General features: G+C 41.8%; 1 protein-coding gene across 6 annotated transcripts in view; it reads left to right on the top strand.

The window, feature by feature from the left end:
- Window positions 1-23,691, top strand: part of GRAMD4 (GRAM domain containing 4) — a 146,948-nt gene that overhangs the window by 57,275 nt on the left and 65,982 nt on the right. For 4 of the 6 annotated variants that reach the window (XM_073328371.2, XM_073328369.2, XM_073328368.2 and 1 more), the window contains exons 3-4: window positions 5,792-5,912; window positions 7,702-7,725. In XM_073328371.2, coding sequence (XP_073184472.1) covers window positions 5,792-5,912; window positions 7,702-7,725 — 145 coding nt within the window. The remainder of the gene's footprint in view (window positions 1-5,791; window positions 5,913-7,701; window positions 7,726-23,691) is intronic. The other 2 variants (XM_073328373.2, XM_073328370.2) reach the window with 1 other exon arrangement.

Here is a 23,691-nt window from a genome sequence, read left to right as displayed (position 1 = left end):
TCCGTCTTGCTCGCTGTTGCGGCACACTCGGCGTGGAGGGGTAGGGCTTTGAGGTGTCTCTGAAGAGGTAGGCGTGGGGCAGGCTCTGTTCCCTCAGGCAGAGCAGAATGTAGCAGCCTGCCTGCTTAATGAATTGTTCCCATTGTTCTTAGTGAATTCCCCCAGGACTATAAAACAGGTGTAAAAAATTTTAAGGCTCCTTTACGTTGCTAGGGTGATGTAAAGGAGCCTTATTGTAAAGGACAGTGTGGCCTTATAAATACTTATGGTGCTTTAGTGATTAGAATTGGTCTAAATGTTTGGACTGAAAAAGTTTCCTATCAAAATGTGCTCCATGAACTGTTTGCTACTGACCTTTTTTGAGATGGTCAGTAGCCAGTATAAATTGAGAGTTTGATTCCCCAGCCCTCAGTTGCCTATGATGTAACACTAAGCATATGGCTGCATATATTTGTTGACTAATAACTAGAAGTTAAGGGGGTCAACATGAGCTCCATTACTATTAGAGAAAGGGGGTTTGGTGATTTCCTCCAATGCTCCCCAGTCCCATTCTCCATCCATTGTATTGTAGTTTAAATAGATGACCAAAATAATTGAAACCAGCTTGATTATATTGTACAGATAATATGCAGAATTTGCAGAATTTTAAAATATTGTGCACAGAATTTTTAATTTTGTGCAGAATTCCCCAAGAAGTAGCCCTTAAACTTGTGTATTGCTTTTAATGTAATGCATTGCCAACTACCATTCTCATACTTTGTGACTGAGTGGTGTCAATATCCTCAGTATTAAACAAGCAGAAGACACATAGTTTCTGGTTTAGGGAGTTTGCAATATGAATTTGAATGCAGACTGAAGCTGAGAGTTGCTTACTGTGAAATGCTTTTGTATGCACTACCCTTTAAATCCTGAGTTGGTGGGTTACTGCTTCAAACCACAGAACTTTGGTGGTGATCTGAAGCATGTGTGCCACTATCTTCCTTCGCGCTACTCCCTTCCATTGCTGAGCCGTCACTCTCTTGGCTCTTGTGATGTTGTCATTTCAGTAGTTGTCAGAAAGTCTTAGACCTTGTCTTCACTATAAAATTTAATTGTGTTCAAATGTTAACTACCGTGATGCTTCCTACAACTCTGTATATAGGAACACTTTGTGGTCAGCATCATATCAACTAGTCCTAATTTTGTCCGGGCTAGAGAGGAACTGAACTGCCTAATGTGAGAAATTAGCAGAAAACTATTCTGCGTGGGAATCTCTTTCCAGGCTTTTTCTACACATCACAAAGATGCAAGAAGGGGCATAAGCCTGATTTCTGCCTGCCTCCCTCTTCCACTTCCTTTTTAAAGTGAGCAATTTTCCTGCATTTGGCCACACTGGCAAACCTTGCTAACTCCTTTGTATCCTGGATTACTGGTAGCTTTGCTTCCCCCTTCCTGGTTGCTCCCAGGCATTCAGGGATATATTACGTATTTGATATGAATCCAATTTTGAGATGTACTTCTTTTTAAACTAAGAAAAATTAATCCCATGGTGGCTTCCAGAATCGCATGGAATTGACTTTGGTGGAGTGATTGAATAGTGGGGTCTGGGTTGTAGCTCTTCAAAAGCAGTGTCCTTAGAGATTTCCTGATATGGTTCTGCTGGCCAGTGAATATTTCTGCTTGGTATGGCATCCTGTTCTGTGACATTATGCAGTTTGATGTGTGGTATGCTGTGGTACAGTTCCTTAAACAGCCCTGTATTATCTCTTTTACACTGGGAGTTGAGGATCTGTCACTTGCAAGTGCTTGATGCCGACTACATAACTGATAGCTGATGCTTAAGGGTGTGGCTTTTTCACACCCCTGTGCACTGTAGCTATGTTGACATAAGTCTTAAGTGTAGAGTAGACCTGAGTTTCTTCAGATGTCTTACAAATAATAACAAATGAAGTTTTGTAACAGCTTTGTAAGTGTACTAGATGATTCATATTTACAGATGAGGAAACTAGCCAATAAGATAGTTTTCAACAATGGTTTTAAACAGGTTGGATTGATTTTTAAATTAGTGATTTAAATCACCAAACAGGGAACCTTGATTTGTAAATCATAGACTTTAATAATTTTCCAAAAGATGGGTTGATTCTCATTGGTTAATAACAATTCAAATATGTTGCTTTTCAACTAAATATAGCCTTTACTCTACATTTGGGGCTTCTTTTTGCTAGCTAGGAGGATATATAGTATCTACACACACCTATATAATTGCTTAAATAACTTAATTTACATGTATTGAGATTTTTAATTTTTACATTTTTATTAGAAAATGGTGAATGATTCATTTCTTATTTACTAGATTAATATCTTGAGACTTGTGTCAAGCTCTACTAGGATTGAAATTCAAATTCAGTTAATGATCAAAAACAACTGTTTATTTTTATTTTTCTAATTAAATAAAGCTAACTTAAAGTTGTTGGATACATAAGGGAAATCATTTTTTTGGCATTGAAAACTGATTTACTAAACAAAGGAAGTATTATCTGTAGTTTAATATATTGAAATGCTTGTTTCTGGTAATCATGTCCTTCCGCAGTTTAGAACTAGTAGATCTGATCCTCTTACACTTAGTTTTTATTCATAGATTGGAAGAGGAAAACAACCTTGCCTACTTCTTAAACTTCCAGGTGACATTACTTAACTTTTGAATGAAGTAGTCATTGAACTGAACCAGTTGAATAAACTGAAATGAAGAAAATAGTCTCTCTGAACCTGCAGAAGAGGCTAGTGCTATCAAAAGCTGGGTTAGCACTTCAGCAAATTCTGGTTCCTGTTGTCTGACTTTCTTTAAAACTTGGCAGAAAAATGTACTGTTTAAGTACAAAAATATTAAATGATTTTAATAGATTATAATAAATGTAGGCCTTAACATAGGTTACCAATTTCAAATTTAATTTTATATTTTTTTAAAAGTAACCTTTGTTTGAAGTTAAAAAATCAGATTTTTTTTTAATCATCAATTTTTATCAATCCTGATTTGAAATCTTGTAAGAATAGAATCTGTTATATTACAGTTCATTAGTGTGAAATTCAAGTTCTGCATCTTTATAACTCCAAGAAAACATGTACATTTAATAAATTGGTACTGTGATGGTTCTTGAGGTACCCAGGACTGAGAGTCAGGTTTCATGGAAAAACACCTGCTCAGCAAGGTATCTCTTCAGTGAATGGATGCACGGAAGGTCTTTCTCTTCTCTTTCACATACTGAATCAGTCTTTTGTTTCTGTTCACTAAGGGCTTGTCTACATTACCCGCTGGATCAACGGGCAGCAATCGATCCCGGGGGAGGGGGTGGGGTGTCAATTTATCACATCTAGTCTAGACGCAATAAATCGACCGCCGAGCGCTCTCCCGTCAACTCCAGTACTCCACCAGGGCAAGAGGTGCAGGCGGAGTCGACGGGACAGCGTCAGCCATCGACTTACTGCAATGAAGACACCGCGGTAAGTAGATCTAAGTACGACGACTTCAGCTACGTTATTCACGTAGACAAAGTTGCATAACTTAGGTCGATTTCCCCCCTCCCCCCCACCCTAGTGTAGATCAGGCCTAACAGGGTTTGCAAACTTCTTAGACTAGGAACTATGTGTCTTCTGCTTCTGAGGATATTGACACCACTCAGCCACAAAGTCTGTTATAATGTTTCTTGTTACCTTCAAATGGCTTTGATTGTTTACAGTTAGTTTTCCATTGACTGTTCGGGGATGGGGCAAGGGTAGGCGATTGAACCATATATTACAAAATTGGCCTGCCAGGGAGGGGTAACAACTCCCTCCCGCTTGAAAGGGTCATCACCGACACATGATTCCCTGGATCACTCACCCAGGATCATAAGGGTATAATTTTCAACAGTTACATTATTCCTTAAATATTATCTCCATACACACATCTTGTAATTATTAAGGGTATTGATAAGTTACAAGCTTTCAGTAGAGATCTTATAAGCTACTCCTTGTGGATAAATTATCATGAAACAGTATATTAGGTGTAGTGAGTTTCAGGTCTGATATAGGACTTGATCATAGAGAACAGTGAACCCTTTTGCCTGTTGGCACCAATGGGCCTCTGTGTTACAGGTACATTGACAGGGTACTTAAAAAGTGTAAATCATTCCTAACAGTGAAAATGTATATGCTGTGTATGTTGTGAATAAATCACTGATCTGCTTTTAAAACTTTTGGATGACATACAAAAGAACACTTTAAAAACTAAATACTTTGTTTTTAAACATTTAATTTATTTTAAAATTTAAAACAGTTCTATTAACTTGCTGAATTACTTGACTATATTTAGATCATATTATATTAATTCAGTTACTGGATTTTATTTTTGTATAAAATGTTTCATTTCTTTCAAAAGTACTCATGTTCTCACTTGAGTTCTGAATGTATACAGATGACTAAACCATGGGCTAAGAATAAAAAATCACCTTTGCTTATAAAATGAATAGTATAAAAGCTTGCATCTGGTAAGCATTTAATACCAGGAGTAGCTCCAAGAACTTGCACCCAAAATCAATCTATAGGGTTTATACATTGCTAGTTGTGAGTGCACATGTTGTTTTAATTAACTGTCTTGCAAAACAGAAATCTGTCTTCCTTGTAATTTAACAGACTTCTATTTCCAAAAATGTAGCATACTCACCTGACTTTTACTATGAAAGTACATCTGTTCCTTTGTTGTTTCACTTTGTGCAAGCTGCTGCTGCTTCAGTTGGAAGCCATGCATTCTTTGATTTTCACATTCTGCAGTATTTCCAGTGCTTAGTTTATGTGGCCACTGCTGGTAAAGATGATGATAGATCACCTCCAAAAGATGCAAGAGCCTAGAGTTTTTGTCCTGCAGCATCATCTTTTGGACACTACCCACATTCATTTAAAAATGAAACAAAATAGCCCTGCTGGATTTTTATTGCCTTTCTTGCATCAGGATTGTAGATTTTCTTCTTTCAGGATTATGTCTTGATGCTAAAGTATTCACACATATGTGAGAGAGGATTTTGTACAGAATGGTAGTCAGTGCTTAGAAAATCTGTTTTTGTTAGGTAGGGCTTGTCTGTGCTACAGGGGATTACAGCACTATAGCTATGGAACTGCAGCTCTGCCTTTGTGACACCATAGTGTAGACATACAGTACCGCAACTGAATTAACTCCTCCTGTAGTAACTGCACTTCCCTGAGCAACAGTAGCTAGGTCAGCAGAAGAATGCTTTCATCAACCTTACTGTGTCTGCACTGGGTGTTGAGGTCGGCATAGCTGTGGCACTCAGGAATGTGGCTTTTTAACAGCCCTGAGAGCTGTAGGTATGTCAAACTAAGTTTTAAGTGTAGACCAGGACAAAGATTGTTGCTTGTGTGCATATTGGATTTTCTTTTGTTTTAATTGGCCATGTGTCAAATTAAAAGGAAAGGGGCGTTATTTGAAATGCACCTTCAGCCAGCAGGAGGGAAGTGAAATGATCATCATGTTGCAGCAACTATAGAATCTTTCTAGGCAAACACACTGAGCAAACCTGTTTGAGGGAGATGATGTATGTTTGATCAGCTGTTATTGATTCATTTTCAGTAATTCTAATGCTGAATAAGAGCGTTGCTGAGTTGTTGGCTTCAAATGCTTACACGTTTTTTCACACAGCTCTTTGTTTACTGTCTTTTAGGTAAATTGAAGTATTTAAATGACGCTTCAGGGAGAAGCTTCCTTCTGAGTTGTCAATGTTTTTTTCTTCTTTCCCCCCCGCCCCCCAATCCTTTTTCATAGGCTGGTCCAGGGACCATCAACATGGCATCAGGAGTCCAAGATTTTAACAGAACAGAGTCTGATAGATTAAATGAGATCAAAGGTCACCTGGAAATCGCCTTACTGGAAAAACACTTTTTACGTAAGTAATAAAGAATGCTCTTGAATAAGAAATGTCCAAGCTTATTGAAATATGGCTTGGTGTACATGGAGAGTAGGAAAATATGGAAAACCTGTTTGGCAGTGGCTGAGTTTTTTTGGTGCATGCCGTCTGTCTTTGGGTTTGATGCAAGATGTGTACCACATATAAGGTGGTCTTCAGAAAAGTGACAAGGTGTATTTTTTTGTTTTTGTTTTTGTTTTGTTTTTTAAAAAAAAGCCTCATCAGAATAATTCAGAGTGGCGGTAGGTTTTTGAAAAAAATCTATTTATAAATTCGTAGGAAAAGGGAAAAAATAAGTGTTTCTTTCAAATATTTTATGTACTATATGCAGTTGGTGAATGTTTCATACATATTGACATCTGAGGGTAGCTCTAAAATAACAATGTGCTATTTCTTTCCCTTATCCTAGTAGCTTAATTATGGGAAGGGGGAAAGAAGATTTTTTTTTTTTTAAATAAGTCAAATTAAGCATTTCCTTAGCAAGTGCTCTGCTTTGCCAGACACATCTTAAAATATGTATGTTTTTCTCTTTTAATTATATGGAAACTGTTACTAAATATAAAATGTTGGTGGTCCGTAAAGTAGCAACTAAATTAAATATAGGCATGAAAGAATTCCCATTCATACCCAGAAGTTATGGTATTGTGGAATAGAAAAGCTGTAGGAATCTGACTGCACTTCTATGTTAGTAACATTGGAGTTCAAATTTGTCAGGTAGTTACATTAAGACAAACATTAAGGATAGGAGTGAAAGGCAAACAATTCTCTTTTTAGCTGATATTAAGAAAATCTGTTCTTCTGACTGATCATAAAATTTGGTGCTCATGTATTGTTAAAGTTGGTGTTCTCGCTCAATTGCTTCCCTACAAGAGGCAATTTTAATGCACTTTTTTAAAACTTCAAAATATTAAGTTTCAAAGAAAAATAAAATCCCATGACCTGTCCCTGACTTTTACTAAAAATATGCATGATAAAATGGGAAGGGACTGCCCAGCCACCCCGCAGCTGCCAGCTCTGGGGCCCCCACCACCCATGGGGACTCAGCTCCAGGGTCCCTCTGCCTCCAGCAGCACAGGGGAACTGCAGGGTCCCCCTCCCCAGTAGCGGGGAGCTATGGGAACCCCCCTGCTGCCACTGCAGTGGGGAACTGCGGGGGGTGCCCCGGCCCACCCCACTGTGGCAGCCGGGGAGCTGCGGGGGTCCCCCTGCTCCCCACCCCACAGTGGCGGCCAGGGATCTGCGGGGTACTCGCTGCCACAGCTGCCTGCCACTGTGGGAGGCTCGCTGCCACAGCTCCCTGCCACTGTGGGAGGTGGTGGGACCCTGCAGCTCCCAGCCACTGGGGCTGAAGTCACAGAGGTCTTTGGAAGTCATGGATTCCATGACTTCCATGACCTTCATGACAAAATCATAGCCTTACTCATGAAATACAGATCAATTTCCCCCCGCCCCTTGTAAGAAACCCCTTGTCGTATTGCCAAAGCAGCAGCCTTGCTTATACTGCAGTGACAGAATCTTGTCCTGACTGAGGCTGGGTAGCAGCCAAATATGGATACAAAAAGGGGAGTTGTAGTGAAGAAATCACCAAAATTTTACATCTTAAAATACATTTCTAGCCTGATTATTCTAATCTGGCTGCTGATCTATTGTACTAGACCAGAATTTATTTTCCTGATATGGTTCCTTTCTCCTTTCCATTCCCTGCCCCCCTTGCGCATGCTCTCTAGCTTGAACAAATGCTAAGTGTGGTGTTGTGTTTTTTTTATAGATTATGGTATCAGCCCAGATAATGGTGAGCATCCCGTGGTACTAGCAGTGTTTGGTTGCCTCCAGGGGGAGATGCATGCTGAATAGAAGAATATGATTGAAACATGAAGTCTGTTTACTTTATCCTTGGAGGATAGATTTCAAAATGGAGGACGAGAGTGGGGCTGTCAAAAGTAAAATATAGAAAACTGTAAAGGGAGGCTTGTCATGCAGCTGTCTGCAAAATACATCTTGTATAAAGAGGGAATTTGATATTTTGAAAAGTAGGATAAATGGATGCTCTCTTCACCAATATATCTTAAGAGTCATTTATGTATAAACAAAAAGTACTCTTCCATTACGTCTCATTCCCATTTTCCCCAAGGAAGCCTACAAGAAACTAGTCAGCTAATAATGACAAGACAGGAGGATGATTGGGAGCTAGTTCATGAATAAACAAAAGGCAGCCCCATGGAACTACCAATATGTGTGCCAACTGTCAGCCTTTGAACCCTCTGTTTGTATCATTTCCCTTCCTCCCCTTCATTACCTTTCTCCTTCCAGATTGTAAGCTAGTGTATTCTGGGCGCTACTGCATGCTGAATAATCATTCTGTTTGAACATAGAGAATTTATGGGTCAGTGTTCCCTCTAAGCCAGACAGCCGCCAAGAGTCAATCAAGTGCCGAGCACTTGATTAGCAGAGCTGTGCACATCCAGCGACTGTGTTCAGATGCCCCTTCCCCTGCTGCTCTGCAGCCACGTTGCTCTTGCCCTCTTCCTTGAAGCCCCTAGCTAGCTGCTTCTGGGACCCTCCTGCTCGCTGAGCAGAGCGGGAGGGGATGCTGATGTCAGGGTGTCTCCCTCCCCCCACCCAGGTACCCCATCTCTGCAGAGGGAGGAGGGACAGAGCTTGGGAGTTAGATGTGGCTGCTGCTGCTGAGGTCTGAGTGAGCCTTCAGACTGGTGAGTGCCTGTCTGATTAAATGTTTCAGAGTAACAGCCGTGTTAGTCTGTATTCGCAAAAAGAAAAGGAGTACTTGTGGCACCTTAGAGACTAACCAATTTATTAGAGCATAAGCTTTTGTGAGCTACAGCTCACTTCCTCAGATGCATATCGTGGAAACTGCAGCAGGCTTTATATATACACAGAGAATATGAAACAATACCTCCTCCCACCCCACTGTCCTGCTGGTAATAGCTTATCTAAAGTGATCATCAGGTGGGCCATTTCCAGCACAAATCCAGGTTTTCTCACCCTCCACCCCCCCACACAAATTCACTCTCCTGCTGGTGATAGCCCATCCAAAGTGACAACTCTTTACACAATGTGCATGACAATCAAGTTGGGCTATTTCCTGCACAAATCCAGGTTTTCTCACATCCCCCCCACCCCCATACACACACAAACTCACTCTCCTGCTGGTAATAGCTCATCCAAACTGACCACTCTTCAAGTTTAAATCCAAGTTAAACCAGAACATCTGGGGGGGGGGGTAGGGAAAAACAAGAGGAAACAGGCTACCTTGCATAATGACTTAGCCACTCCCAGTCTCTATTTAAGCCTAAATTAATAGTATCCAATTTGCAAATGAATTCCAATTCAGCAGTTTCTCGCTGGAGTCTGGATTTGAAGTTTTTTTGTTTTAAGATAGCGACCTTCATGTCTGTGATTGCGTGACCAGAGAGATTGAAGTGTTCTCCGACTGGTTTATGAATGTTATAATTCTTGACATCTGATTTGTGTCCATTTATTCTTTTACGTAGAGACTGTCCAGTTTGACCAATGTACATGGCAGAGGGGCATTGCTGGCACATGATGGCATATATCACATTGGTGGATGTGCAGGTGAACGAGCCTCTGATAGTGTGGCTGATGTTATTAGGCCCTGTGATGGTGTCCCCTGAATAGATATGTGGGCACAATTGGCAACGGGCTTTGTTGCAAGGATAAGTTCCTGGGTTAGTGGTTCTGTTGTGTGGTATGTGGTTGTTGGTGAGTATTTGCTTCAGGTTGCGGGTCTGTCTGTAGGCAAGGACTGGCCTGTCTCCCAAGATTTGTGAGAGTGTTGGGTCATCCTTTAGGATAGGTTGTAGATCCTTAATAATGCGTTGGAGGGGTTTTAGTTGGGGGCTGAAGGTGACGGCTAGTGGCGTTCTGTTATTTTCTTTGTTAGGCCTGTCCTGTAGTAGGTAACTTCTGGGAACTCTTCTGGCTCTATCAATCTGTTTCTTTACTTCTGCAGGTGGGTATTGTAGTTGTAAGAAAGCTTGACAGAGATCTTGTAGGTGTTTGTCTCTGTCTGAGGGGTTGGAGCAAATGCAGTCCTTGCCTACAGACAGACCCGCAACCTGAAGCAAATACTCACCAACAACCACATACCACACAACAGAACCACTAACCCAGGAACTTATCCTTGCAACAAAGCCCGTTGCCAGTTGTGCCCACATATCTATTCAGGGGACACCATCACGGGGCCTAATAACATCAGCCACACTATCAGAGGCTCGTTCACCTGCACATCCACCAATGTGATATATGCCATCATGTGCCAGCAATGCCCCTCTGCCATGTACATTGGTCAAACTGGACAGTCTCTACGTAAAAGAATAAATGGACACAAATCAGATGTCAAGAATTATAACATTCATAAACCAGTCGGAGAACACTTCAATCTCTCTGGTCACGCAATCACAGACATGAAGGTCGCTATCTTAAAACAAAAAAACTTCAAATTCAGACTCCAGCGAGAAACTAAGAGTGGTCAGTTTGGATGAACTATTACCAGCAGGAGAGAGTTTGTGTGTGTATGGGGGTGGGGGGGATGTGAGAAAACCTGGATTTGTGCAGGAAATGGCCCGACTTGATTATCATGCACATTGTGTAAAGAGTTGTCACTTTGGATGGGCTATCACCAGCAGGAGAGTGAATTTGTGTGTGTGGGGGTGGAGGGTGAGAAAACCTGGATTTGTGCTGGAAATGGCCCACCTGATGATCATTTTAGATAAGCTATTACCAGCAGGACAGTGGGGTGGGAGGAGGTATTGTTTCATATTCTCTGTGTATATATAAAGTCTGCTGCAGTTTCCACGGTATGCATCCGATGAAGTGAGCTGTAGGTCACGAAAGCTCATGCTCAAATAAATTGGTTAGTCTCTAAGGTGCCACAAGTACTCCTTTTCTTTTTGCGAATACAGACTAACAGGGCTGTTACTCTGAAACCTCTCATTAAATAGTTAAGATGAGCTATTATCAGCAGGAGGAAAAAAAGAATTCTGTAGTGATAATCAAGATGGCCCATTTAGACAATTGACAAGAAGGTGTGAGGATACTTAACTTAAGGAAATAGATTCAATATGTGTAATGACCCAGGCACTCCCAGTCTCTGTTCAAACCCAAGTTAATGGTATCTAGTTTGCATACTAATTCAAGCTGGAGTCTGTTTTTGAAGCTTTTTTGTTGCAAAACTGCCACCCTTAAATCTTTTACTGAGTGGCCAGAGAGGTTGAAGTGTTCTCCTACTGGTTTTAGGATGTTATGATTCCTGATATCAGATTTGTGTCCACTTATTGTTTTGAGACTGTCCGGTTTGGCCAATGCACACAGCAGAGGAGCATTTGCTGGCACATGATGGCATATATCACATTGGTATATGTGCAGGTGAATGAGCCCCTGATGGCGTGGCTAATGTGATTAGGTCCTATGATGGTGTCGCTTGAATAAATATGTGGACAGAGTTGGCATCTGGCTTTGTTGCAAGGATAGGTTCCTGGGTTAGTGGTTGTGTTGTGTGGTGTGTGGTTGCTTGTGAGTATTTGCTTCAGGTTGGGGGGCTGTCTAATCAGGGGCTCATTCACCTGCACATCTACCAATGTGATATATGCCATCATGTGCCAGCAATGCCCCTCTGCCATGTACATTGGCCAAACCGGACAGTCTCAAAAGAATAAGTGGACACAAATCTGACATCAGGAATCATAACATTCTAAAACCAGTAGGAGAACACTTCAACCTCCCTGGCCACTCAGTAAAAGATTTAAGGGTGGCAGTTTTGCAACAGAAAAGCTTCAAAAACAGACTCCAGCAAGAAACTGCTGAGCTTGAATTAATATGCAAACTAGATACCATTAATTTGGGTTTGAATAGAGACTGGGAGTGCCTGGGTCATTACACATATTGAATCTATTTCCTTAAGTTAAGTATCCTCACGCCTTCTTGTCAACTGTCTAAATGGGCCATCTTGATTATCACTACAAAAGGTTTTTTTTCCCCTCCTGCTGAGAATAGCTCATCTTAACTAATTAGCCTCTCACAGTTTGTATGGTAACTTCCAACTTATCTGTATGTGTATCTATATCTATCTATCTCTTACTATATGTTCCATTCTATGCATGGGAAGAAGTGGGCTGTAGCCCACGAAAGCTTATGCTCTAATAAATTTGTTAGTCTCTAAGGTGCCACAAGTACTCCTGTTCTTTTTGCAGATACAGACTAACACGGCTGCTACTCTGAAACCTTTCTTAGTGTAATTATTTTAATAGATTTGCAGATTACTCAGTCTCTCATCAGGTGTCCAGATGTAATCCTCAACTCTGATACACTGATTACCAAGCCCAGAAAATTTGTTATTTTCTTAGATGCTTCATTTTGGCTTACTCTTTTAACCTCTTATCTCATAGAATTTACATCCTCCTCACATCTTGGCTTTGGGCATCATTCAAATAGAGAATATGTATTATATTAATTAACAGGTTTCAGAGGAACAGCCGTGTTAGTCTGTATTCGCAAAAAGAAAAGGAGTACTTGTGGCACCTTAGAGACTAACCAATTTATTTGAGCATGAGCTTTCGTGAGCTACAGCTCACTTCATCAGATGTTTACCGTGGAAACTGCAGCAGACTTTATATACACACAGAAATCATGAAACAATACCTCCTCCCACCCCACTGTCCTGCTGGTAATAGCTTATCTAAAGTGATCAACAGGTGGGCCATTTCCAGCACAAATCCAGGTTTTCTCACCCTCCACCCCCCCACACAAATTCACTCTCCTGCTGGTGCTAGCCCATCCAAAGTGACAACTCTTTACATAATCAAGTCGGGCTATTTCCTGCACAAATCCAGGTTTTCTCACATCCCCCCCACCCCCATACACACACAAACTCACTCTCCTGCTGGTAATAGCTCATCGAAACTGACCATTCTCCAGGTTTAAATCCAAGTTAAACCAGAACATCTGGGGGGGGGGGTAGGAAAAAACAAGAGGAAACAGGCTACCTTGCATAATGACTTAGCCACTCCCAGTCTCTATTTAAGCCTAAATTAATAGTATCCAATTTGCAAATGAATTCCAATTCAGCAGTTTCTCGCTGGAGTCTGGATTTGAAGTTTTTTTGTTTAAGTGGCTTACTCCTGGCCAGGGTGGATTGATTTAAATCACTGATTTTAATCTTGATTTAAATCACTGATTTTAATCTTGATTTAAATCACTGATTTTAATCTTGATTTAAATCACTGATTTTAATCTTGATTTAAATCACTGATTTTAATCTTGATTTAAATCACTGATTTTAATCTTGATTTAAATCACTGATTTTAATCTTGATTTAAATCACTGATTTTAATCTTGATTTAAATCACTGATTTTAATCTTGATTTAAATCAGCAAGCAGGAAACCTTGATTTAAGTTGTAGACTTTAATTGTGCATTGTATTTATACTAGTTATTTTCCTAAAGAAAGGTTCATTCTCATTTGTTGGTAACTGTCATAAATATAAAGGGAAGGGTAAACACCTTTAAAATCCCTCCTGGCCAGAGGAAAAACCCTTTCACCTGTAAAGGGTTAAGAAGCTAGGATAACCTCGCTGGCACCTGACCACAATGACCAATGAGGAGACAAGATACTTTCAAAGCTGGAGGGGGAGGGGAGGAAACAAAGGGTCTGGGTCTGTCTGTGTGATGCTTTGGCCGGGGACAGAACAGGAATGGAGTCTTAGAACTTAGTAAGTAATCCAGCTAGATATGCGTTAGATTCTGTTTTCTTTAAATGGCTGAGAAAATACGCTGTGCTGAATGGAATGTATATTCCTGTTTTTTTGTCTTTTTGTAACTTAAGGTTGGCCTGGAGGGATTCTCTATGTTTTGAATCTAATTACCCTGTAAGGTATTTACCATCCTGATTTTACAGAGGTGATTATTTTTACTTTTTCTTCTATTAAAATTCTTCTTTTAAGAAACTGAATGCTTTTTCATTGTTCTTAAAATCCAAGGGTTTGGGTCTGTGGTCACCTATGCAAATTGGTGAGGATTTTTATCAAACCTTCCCCAGGAAAAAAAGGGGGTAAGATTTGGGAGGATTCTCGGGGGGGGGGGAAGAAGGACGTTTCCAAACGAACTCTTTCTCAGTAACCGGTGTTAGATGTTTGGTGGCAGTGGAAGTCGAAGGGCAAAGGGTAAAATAGTTTGTGCCTTGGGGAAGTTTTAACCTAAGCTGGTAAAAGTAAGCTTAGGAGGTTTTCATGCAGGTCCCCACATCTGTACCCTAGCGTTCAGAGTGGGGAAGGAATCTTGACAGTAACCATTAAGATGTTTTGATTTACAACTTAATATAGTCTTTACACTAGATTTGGTGGTGCTTTTTGCTGCCAAAGAGGGTGCACTATATGTGTACACATTTAAATAATCATTTAGCTTAATTTACACTTATTCAGATTTTTTACATTTTTTGTGTTAGAAAATGGTGAATTTATATATTAATGACTAGAGTTTAGTTTTGTGCTTGTGACATGTCAAGCTTTACTTGTGAGATGGTGGTTTTATAGGTATGTTAAGTGACTTGCACAGAGAAATACAGAGAATCCATGTTGGAAATGGAAGTCTCCCACTTAATAAGGGCCCAGATCCTCCCATTCCACAGTAGGTGATTCTGGGTGAGGAACTCTGCATGTGGGTCTCCTTCTGGAGCTACCCTCAAAACTTTCCATAACAGGAATAGAGTTTGCTCCCAGCAGTGTTTGTGTGCCCCCCGGCCCCTTCAGAAAAGGCCATGGGGCCTGCCTCCAAACTTGGTGGATCTCCAGGGATTGATTTAAAAACAGTGATAAAAGCACTGGGCTCTGAAAGACAAATTGGGATATTTCTGGTTTTTAAGGAAATGTGGGATATATATATATATATATATATATATATATATATATATATATATATATATATATATATATATATATAAGGATTTTCATTAGGAGTTAATTATGAATATTATTCAACAAATGAGGCGTATGGAGGCTGCTCATACTGATCTTAGAGGGGCTATTACAGAGTGTGCTGTTAAATATGTTAAAAAAAATTAGCCAAATGTTAAGAGCTCATGGAAAAACTACAGGTAGCACTAAGTTCTGGTTTCCATTATATAGCCACCTTTTTGCACATACTTACCATATTTTTGTCATATTCTCCTGTTTGTGTAGGCGTTTCCCATGCTTGGTTTCAGATTAGAGTTGACTTTAACTTTTTTGGTTTTGTGTTTTTGTTTTTACAAGTCTGAGCAAAAGTAATTTTGGCCATTTCAGAGTTACAGAACAGTGAGGGAGATAATTTCCACTTTTTTAAAAAAAATACTTTTTTGCTTTCCAGTTCAATCTTCAAACTTTTGTATGCAGCTTTCCTCTACAAGAGAGTCCTTGAGAATTTGGGGGAAGTGGAGTAAATTAATGTTGCGAATGATTAAAGAATCACTTTGATCATGCTTGCTGGAGATCAGTGATATGCTGTCTGGAGTGGTTCACGACCATGAGTGTCTACCCAGGGCACACTGTCAAAAGCAGAGCAAAAACCCCAAACTGATGGTATGTGCTATAATTAGATTTCACCAACCGAGTAACAAATGTGAACTCCCAAAGTACTGCAGTAGTCTTCTAATGGAGTCTGAGGCAGTCTCCTTAGACACTCCAGTCTATCTTGCCACCCAGGCAACCTGGACTATGTGATAGATGGTCAGTTCCTCCAAAAATCACAAAATATTCAGGTTACATACAGTCCCAAGAGACCAGTCATTCAACCAGGTCGATTTGCATCCCAGATCTCACACCAAAGACAGCACTGGTTGTCCATTCTGTAGTAAACTAACTAAAGGGTTATTAAGAAAAAGGAATGTGAGCTATTGAGGGTAAAGTGGGTAAAATATATGTGCAGGCAAGTCACAGTCTATAATTTCAAAAGGTAGCAGAGATGTAGTGTTTTTCAGGGCTACCCAGAATACCTGGGGAATCTCCACCTCCTTGTTCAGTTCTCTGCCCTATTAGAATCTAAACAGCCAACAGAGGAAGAATTTTTCCTTGTGACCATATTTATATCTTCTCTCAGAAAACAAATTGACAGCACCAGTTTCCATTCAGGTCCCTTATTCACGGAGCAGGGGAAGAACGCACTTAATTAAGTCTTTGATCCTTGATCTCACACAGTGGCTCATTTGCGTTTAATGAACAGGATTTAACATGTTGTTAGGGACCATCATTTGCATTATACAAGGCTTTTTCCCTGTCTGAGTTACATAGCAAATGCTTGCTATCACTTTATAACATGGGGTATAGTTGAGTGAGAACAATACGTTCAACATCCTACAAGCATTTTATAAAACACTACACATACTCTTATCAACTTAACATCTAGTGTTTATTTTGATAATGCTAACACACAGAGAAGCAAGACTGGTTTCCAGCTATGCATTTGTACGTTTTCAGTGAGGCCTGAGGCCTTGGCAAGAACTGGCACCTGGTCTGCCACTGTCACAATCAGCTAAGACATTTAAGCTATGGCTACACTACAGTGCAGATGCTCTCAGCTGACAGGAGAGAGTTCTCCCGTCAACTTAATTACTCCAGCCTCTGCAAGCGGCGGTAGCTATGTCAGCAGGAGACGATCTCTCACCAACATAGCATTGTCCACACCAGTATTTAAGTCTGTGTAACTTACATTGCTTGGGGGTGTGTGCTTATTCACACCCCAGAGCGACATAACTTCTATCGACATAAGCTGTAGTGTGTACAGAGCCCTCCATGCCCTGTGTGACATTGCTAAAGGGCTGGACAAGCTTCTTATTCTCCCTCTCCATCTGTACTAACCCAGATTTGCCTCACTGCCTGGACAGTTCACTTGAAGAAAACTCTAATTTCTCACTGAAGCTCTTAAAATAAAATAAAAAAGCATTAACAGCAACAGAAAATTGCAGTTCTAAATAGGTTCTGCAATTTATTTATTGTATTAACTGTAGCACCTAGGAGCAATAGTCAGGGATCAGGACCCCCTTTTGCTAGGTACTGTAGAAACACAGAACAAAAAGACTATCTCTGCTCCATGGAGCTAACATTTTTTTTGCTGCATTTGGTAAATGTCTGGAGCTTTACAACCATTAATTAAAAACCTTGCTGGTTTGTAAATTCAGCCAGAAAATGTGTCCCTGGCAGGCAAGATAGAAACGTACCTGTTCTTACCCTCACCCCCACACATTACATTTACTTTAGTAAGGTTTGCATGTCTAAAACTATTTAGGATATCTTAAATGTTAGTAGGCAGCTTTTTTCTTTTAAAGGTGATCTGTAAGGAAAACTAGCTGGTCTTGTGCCTTTTTGGTTTTTGCCTTTCACATGCTGTAACTGTGTTTGTGGTATATAGGCCATATATATAAGTAAAGCATGACTGTAATGCAAGGCCTATAGGCTGAGGCTTGTAAGATTTCAGCTTAGCCCCACAAGGCTTCAGGATGCTTGACGTAAGGGGGGTGACACTATAATTAACCACATAACTATCAATTCATTCAATTTAATCTCTTTAACAAAAACCCACCTTTTCTCCTTCTCCTTTTTTAGTTTTAGAAATAGGTTTTGTCTACCCTGGAGAACTCAATGGCATTTGACTATCTAGTGAAAATATGATGTTACAAGACAGTCAAACCTGAGCAATTGAGAGGGAAGGGGATTTTAGTCACTGTTTAATGTGTCATCCTCGCACATGCTCTGGGAGAAAGGGTTGTCTTCCTTACAGATTAAATGCCCCTTGCTCCCGAGACGTCCATGTCTTCCAGCAATTCTAGGAAGGCTAGGTATAGCATTCTTGATATTTCTAAGGTAAAAATCATTAGGGAAACTTCTCTTTGAGGAAAAACTGCTCAGGGCTCCTTTGTGGCACCATATTGAAGTGCACCAGATCCCCACCCCCCAGAGAAACTTTAACCCAATCAACAAAGAATGCTTTTCAGGTCACTTTCCTCAAAATAAATAAATTTAAAAAACTAAGGAAATTAAATACTTAACTATTTGAATGTACCATTAATGTTTCAAATTTAAACACAAGTCAGAATGAGATGTTAAGGTTTTCACAGTGGCACAGTTCAGCCACACTCTGTGTGAATACACGTGGGAAGTTCCCACATCAAATTGTGCACATAGCAAGCCTCTTATCACTGCATGAGTTTATCAGTTCCTCTCCTTTACCTTGCATAATGACAGGTTTCAGAGTAGTAGCCATGTTAGTCTGTATTCGCAAAAAGAAAAGGAGTACTAGTGGCACCTTAGAGACTAACCAATTTATTTGAGCATGAGCTTTCGTGAGCTACAGCTCACTGGGAGTTAGTCTCTAAGGTGCCACAAGTACTCCTTTTCTTTCTCCTTTTACCTGTGCCCCTACCCATTTTTTGTTTTCATTCACTTGTGTCTCCAATTAGCTCTAAGGTCTTGGGGACAGGGACTGTTCGTTTTTCCTGTGTGTTTGTACAGTACTTAACACAGGGATCCTGATTGTGGCCCCTGGGTCCTGCAGTACTACAGCTTTATACTGGAGCTTGATATGAATGGGGAGCCAGTGGAATTCACTTGATAATGGGCGTGCTGTAGTCTTGCTGCTTTGTGTCTGTACCCAGGGCAGAGAGCAGGGAACAGCGCTTGCAAGTGAAAACAGGGGAAAGCGTGGATAGATGGGGAGGGTTGAAGAGGGGGAGACCTGCCCAATTGCGTGTGTACATCAAAGCCTGAATTTTCATCCTGAAATGCATACATGGAATTGGGGAAAGCAGAGTTTTTCTCTGAGAAAAACGATTGGTTTAAAAATGATCATGTCTTCAGGGGGGTCTGTTTTTGTGATTTCTGAAGTGTGAATATGTGTTCTCCCTTGTATGCCTAACTATAGCTCTGATCATGCAAATAATTACTAACTTTACTGTGGAAATAATTCCATTGAGTTAACTCATATAGGTCTACTCATATAACTAAAGTCTCTCACGTGAGTACTTTTGTGGAATTGGAGCTTGCGTGCAATATAAAATTGCTTGACTGTCTAAGAAGTGAATGAAATCTTATCCCACTCCTTATATTTCTTTTCCTTGTTTCCGTTCAGTTTCTATGATACGTCGCTATAGTCTGGCTGCATTGTGTGTTCTGACTTTGAAGTGAAATTGTCTAAAATCCTATTGTCAGAAAATCTGCTTGCCAGCACTTCAGCGAGCAGCATTTTAGGGAGCACCACTTGGCTGCTAGCTCACTGAACACAACAACAGTGCTGTGGTGGTGTGTGTTAGAGAAATAGAACAATGAATCTTGAACAAGCCTGTGTCAGCTTGAGAGTCAGGTGATAATTGTGTCCAAAAGAAGTCACTGTATCTAGGCTTTAGGCTGTACTAGAAAAAAAGCACCTATTCTCTTTCCAGTGGACAGGTACATTGACAAAGTGAGTGGGCTTTTCAGACAGCTCTGGCTTGTAGTTAGAGAGCATTGCTCCCCGACTGCTAGGTCCTGCTGATTCACACTTACCTTCTCCATAAGGTCTTAGACTGAGCTGGTAAGCTGCCAATTTTCAGGAGTGCTCCCAGGAAGCCTTTAGGCATGGCAGCCAGGAAAGGCTGAGAAGTGGGTCCTCTTCTCTTCCCTCGCCCCAATGCACCAGTGTAGGGAACAATCATGCACTGACAGCAGGATGGGATCAGATTTTGTCCTCCAACAAAACCAGGGAAGATATTGCTGATATTTCTAAGGTAAAAAACACCCAGAAACTAAATCAAAAAACAAGGTCTGAGGGAAGGGTGCCTTTTTGGTGCCCTTATACATCATAAAGAAGAAGAAAGGGGAGCAAACCAGTTTTCTTACCCAAAATAACCCAATCATCACCCCACACACACATCTCACACCCTTTGCTGTTCATCTTTAGTGTTTTTCGTCTTTTTTTGTATGATTCATATAGTAAACCCACATTCTAGTTTTTATAGCTGCTCTGTGATACTGAGCAGAGCACTGAAATCATTCTTGAAAGAGTTAACACTTCAACTACAGTGAATAGATCCATTAAATAGAAAAAATAGTTCTGAAAAGCATCTGTCAACTATTTCATAGCTGTGAAAACACTATTTGTAATCATAGTTTTTAAACATTGCAGCTAAGTCTTTTGTACCAGTTGTTGTCAGTTGGCAAGTGTGTGTGTTCTCGCCATGTGCTGTCCCAGCTCTGCACAGATAGCCAACCCAGCAGACCTCGATAGTATTATCCAGAAGGACCACAGACTTGGTTCAGTGGTGAAGGTGCTCGGTCGGGTTTATTGTCCTCAGGACACAGTACTGGCTTCCTGGATCAATGTCTACAGCTACACTAACACATGAGTGCCCAGTGGCAAGGACTTGGCTGAGTCAGCGGCAGGACTTTCCACTGCTCCCTATGCTGGACAAAGGGTTACGGTGAGGTTCCCTGAAATTTATAGGCTGAGACAACTGACATACCACCTTACGTGTTTCATGACATCTGCTTGTTACCTCCCCTTGTACCTTGCTCCAGATGTCTCAGGCAAAACATCCCTATTCATCACTTCTGTCAAATCCTCTTACCTTATGTTAGGTCAGGATGTACTGTGTCTAATCTTTTGAAGTGTATTCACATACATATTGTGATAGACCCAGGCCAGTTGGGTACAACAGAGTAATAGAAGGCAGATATACTGGCCACTGGATAGGTAGTTTTCTATTTCCTGACTGACCAGAGCAGGGGCTGCTCCAGGCTAGGGTGGACACCTGACTCCAGTTAACCTGCAAAGAGTCAGGTGAGGCTGTTAAGCTAATGTGAACACCTGACTCTAATTAAGGCCCCTCTGATACTATAAGAGGGCTCGCTCCAGTCAGGCCAAAGGGAGCCAGAGGAGAGGAAGTGTGGCTGAAGGGCTGGGTAATGAAGACACCCTCAAACCCCTGGAAAGGGAGCCCTAAGGTAAGGGTGAAGAAGGCGTTAAGAGAAAGAAAGTAGCGGGGGAACTGTGGGGAAGAGGCTCAGGGAAATGTAGCAACTCTGGCAGTGAAAGGTTGGCTGCCAACAGCTGCTGCCATTAGGGTCCCTGGGCCAAAACCCAGAGTAGAGGGCGGGCCCAGGTTCCCCCCAACCCACCACGACAGAAACCACCTCCTGGGAGGGGAAGACAGGCCCCTGTCAGGACAAGAGGCTAAACTGCTCTGGAATGAGCCGTAGGAACAACAGAGACTGTGGGAGTTCTCTCACCAACCTCCTTGCTGGCTTATGATGAAAAGGGCTCAGTAAACTGTACCCTGGCCATAGAGAGAGAGAGAAGGGCTATGTGGAGGGTCACAATGAGCCTCTGAGGCTAGCATAAGCCACCTGGAAGTGTGGGACCCATGGGGACAAGGTCAGAGCTCTGCCACAGTACCCAGTATCTGTTGCTTCTCAGGAGTGCCTGTATTTTAGTAACACTAGCAATACCTTTGCCAGTGTCATGTATTGGACAGTAAACTTGTAAGCATCTGCTTTAATACATGGCCTAACTTGTCTGACTGTGTTTCAGACCTCAGGTGCTACACCAGCCCTAAACTAACAAGTGAGCATTGAAGTAGTGTACTTGGAATTCTTTGACTTCAGTTATCATTGTGATGTTTCACTCCATATTCTTTATGAAAATATGCTGCTGCTTCTAATGCTTGTTCATGTCAATTCCAATCAGGTGTGTGCGCATGCATGTGCACAGTAGCCAGAAGATTTTCCCCCTAGTAGCAACTGTAGGGTCGCCTGGGCACCCCCTGGAGTTGCGCCTTCACGGTGCCCAATATGGAGCCCTGCCGACTCTCCACCCCCTCAATTCCTTCTTACCGCCAGTGACAGTAGTTGGAACTTCCCCTTGCTCTTCTCTTGCTTCAGCAAGTGGAGTAGCAGTGCTTTAGCTGTATGCTGTACATAGTTAGTTTCCAGTAGTTACTATAGTTTAGTAGTTCTGTATAAGCTTCAGTTACAGGGAGTTATCTTCCCCCTTCCCCTGCCCCCCGCCCCGCCCCATCTCCTCCCCCATATTTGTTACCAGGGCATGCTGCGATCCCTGGGCTTTAATATTTGCCAGATTTACGCAAAATGCATGCCAAAAAGTAAACTCTCCCAGCATGTTATCGTCAGTGCAAAGCTGTCCGGTGCTGTCTTCAAAGGATCCGGCGCCGAAGAAAGATGCTGGCAAGGAAGCTCAGCACTGGCATGGAGCGTCTCGGGGACATCCCAGCCTTTGGCACTGGTCCCAATCACCGACACAGAAGTAAAAAAGGTTAGAGAGAGGCCGATCTCCCTTGGCAAGACTCAGGGAACAGTCACCAGGGGCAGCTTAGTCAGGCCACGGCTCGGAGACTCAGTGGGACCACGTTGACTCCTGCCCAAGTGAGGCTGTCGAGTCTAGGCCCGTCTTGCTCAGGGCTCCCATCAGAACATTTACCTCTCCCATCCATCCCAGAGGCTTTCGAAGTGGCGCAGGACCTATTGAGGCTCATGGTGCCGTACTCGTCGCCGAGATAGGAGAGCATCCTGGCACCGCAGGTTCCATCCCGGCACCCTGTGCAGTCAAAGGGAAAGCTGGCGATGATGGCACGCCAATCTCCAGCACCTCCATCCCAGGAGCGCAGTCAGTCCCCTGCTTCTCAACGCTCTACCTCAAGGGGAGCAGCGCCACCCTGGTCCTCCTACTTGGCGTCAGAGTTGGACTCAAACCGCTCCAACTGTAGCAGGAGCAGAAGATCCTCCTTGTAGCACCATAGGCCGTCCTGTTATACCAATAAAATAAAAACCAGCAGGATCTTATTAAAGGGGAAAAGGCAAAATGCCACATTTATTGTGACTACAGAAAGAATCATAGTAAGTGGTTATAACATTATAGCTATAACATTCCATTTAATTTCATATTTATTCACACATTCATTCATACACACACACACATGCACAGGTTCTGCAAGGTTGTTATCGTAGTTACCAGCCTTAGAGTTGCTCATGCCAAGCCACTGGCCAGGTGGCCTGGACACGAGGAGGGAGCAGGGCCTTGTCAGATGCACTTCTGATGCTCCTGGAAGTTGGTTTGCAGAGTCAGACCCCAAAGCTCTCTGTTTCTAGAGTCCATTTTTATAGGAATTTACTCCTATGCCAATCTATGGGAATTGCTTCATCATGCTGTTGCTGAATCAATTAGCAGATGGCACATTCCTGACGGCTCTGTGCTGCCAGATGTTATCTTGTTCTTCGGTTCTCCCATCCTTGAGGCTGTTGGGTGGATTCCAGTCTTCCCTCCAGGGGTCCTCTGATTGTTTCCACTTGTCACCTTCTTCCGCCGATGGACACTGGATTCTTAGGCTGGCACCTCCCTGATCATTCATTTATTATCCACACCAAAAAGAAAAGGAGTACTTCTGGCACCTTAGAGACTAACCAGTTTATTTGAGCATAAGCTTTTGTGAGCTACAGCTCACTTCATTGGATACATTCAGTGGAAAATACAGTGAGGAGATTTATATACACACAGAACATGAAAGAATGGGTGTTTATCATGCACACTGTAAGGAGAGTGATCACTTAAGATGAGCTATTACCATCAGGAGAGTGGGGGGGGGAAGAAAACCTTTTTTGTAGCGATAATCAAGGTGGGCCATTTCCAGCAGTTAACAAGAACGTCTGAGGATCAGTGCCGGGGGGGGGGGGGGGGGTGGAATAAACAAGGGGAAATAGTTTTACTT

This window comes from Lepidochelys kempii, chromosome 1 (assembly GCF_965140285.1).
Source record: "Lepidochelys kempii isolate rLepKem1 chromosome 1, rLepKem1.hap1, whole genome shotgun sequence".
NCBI classification, from domain to species: Eukaryota; Metazoa; Chordata; order Testudines; family Cheloniidae; genus Lepidochelys; species Lepidochelys kempii.
The sequence above is the reverse complement of the archived record's forward strand: the minus strand, read 5'-3'. Positions and strand labels throughout refer to the sequence as shown.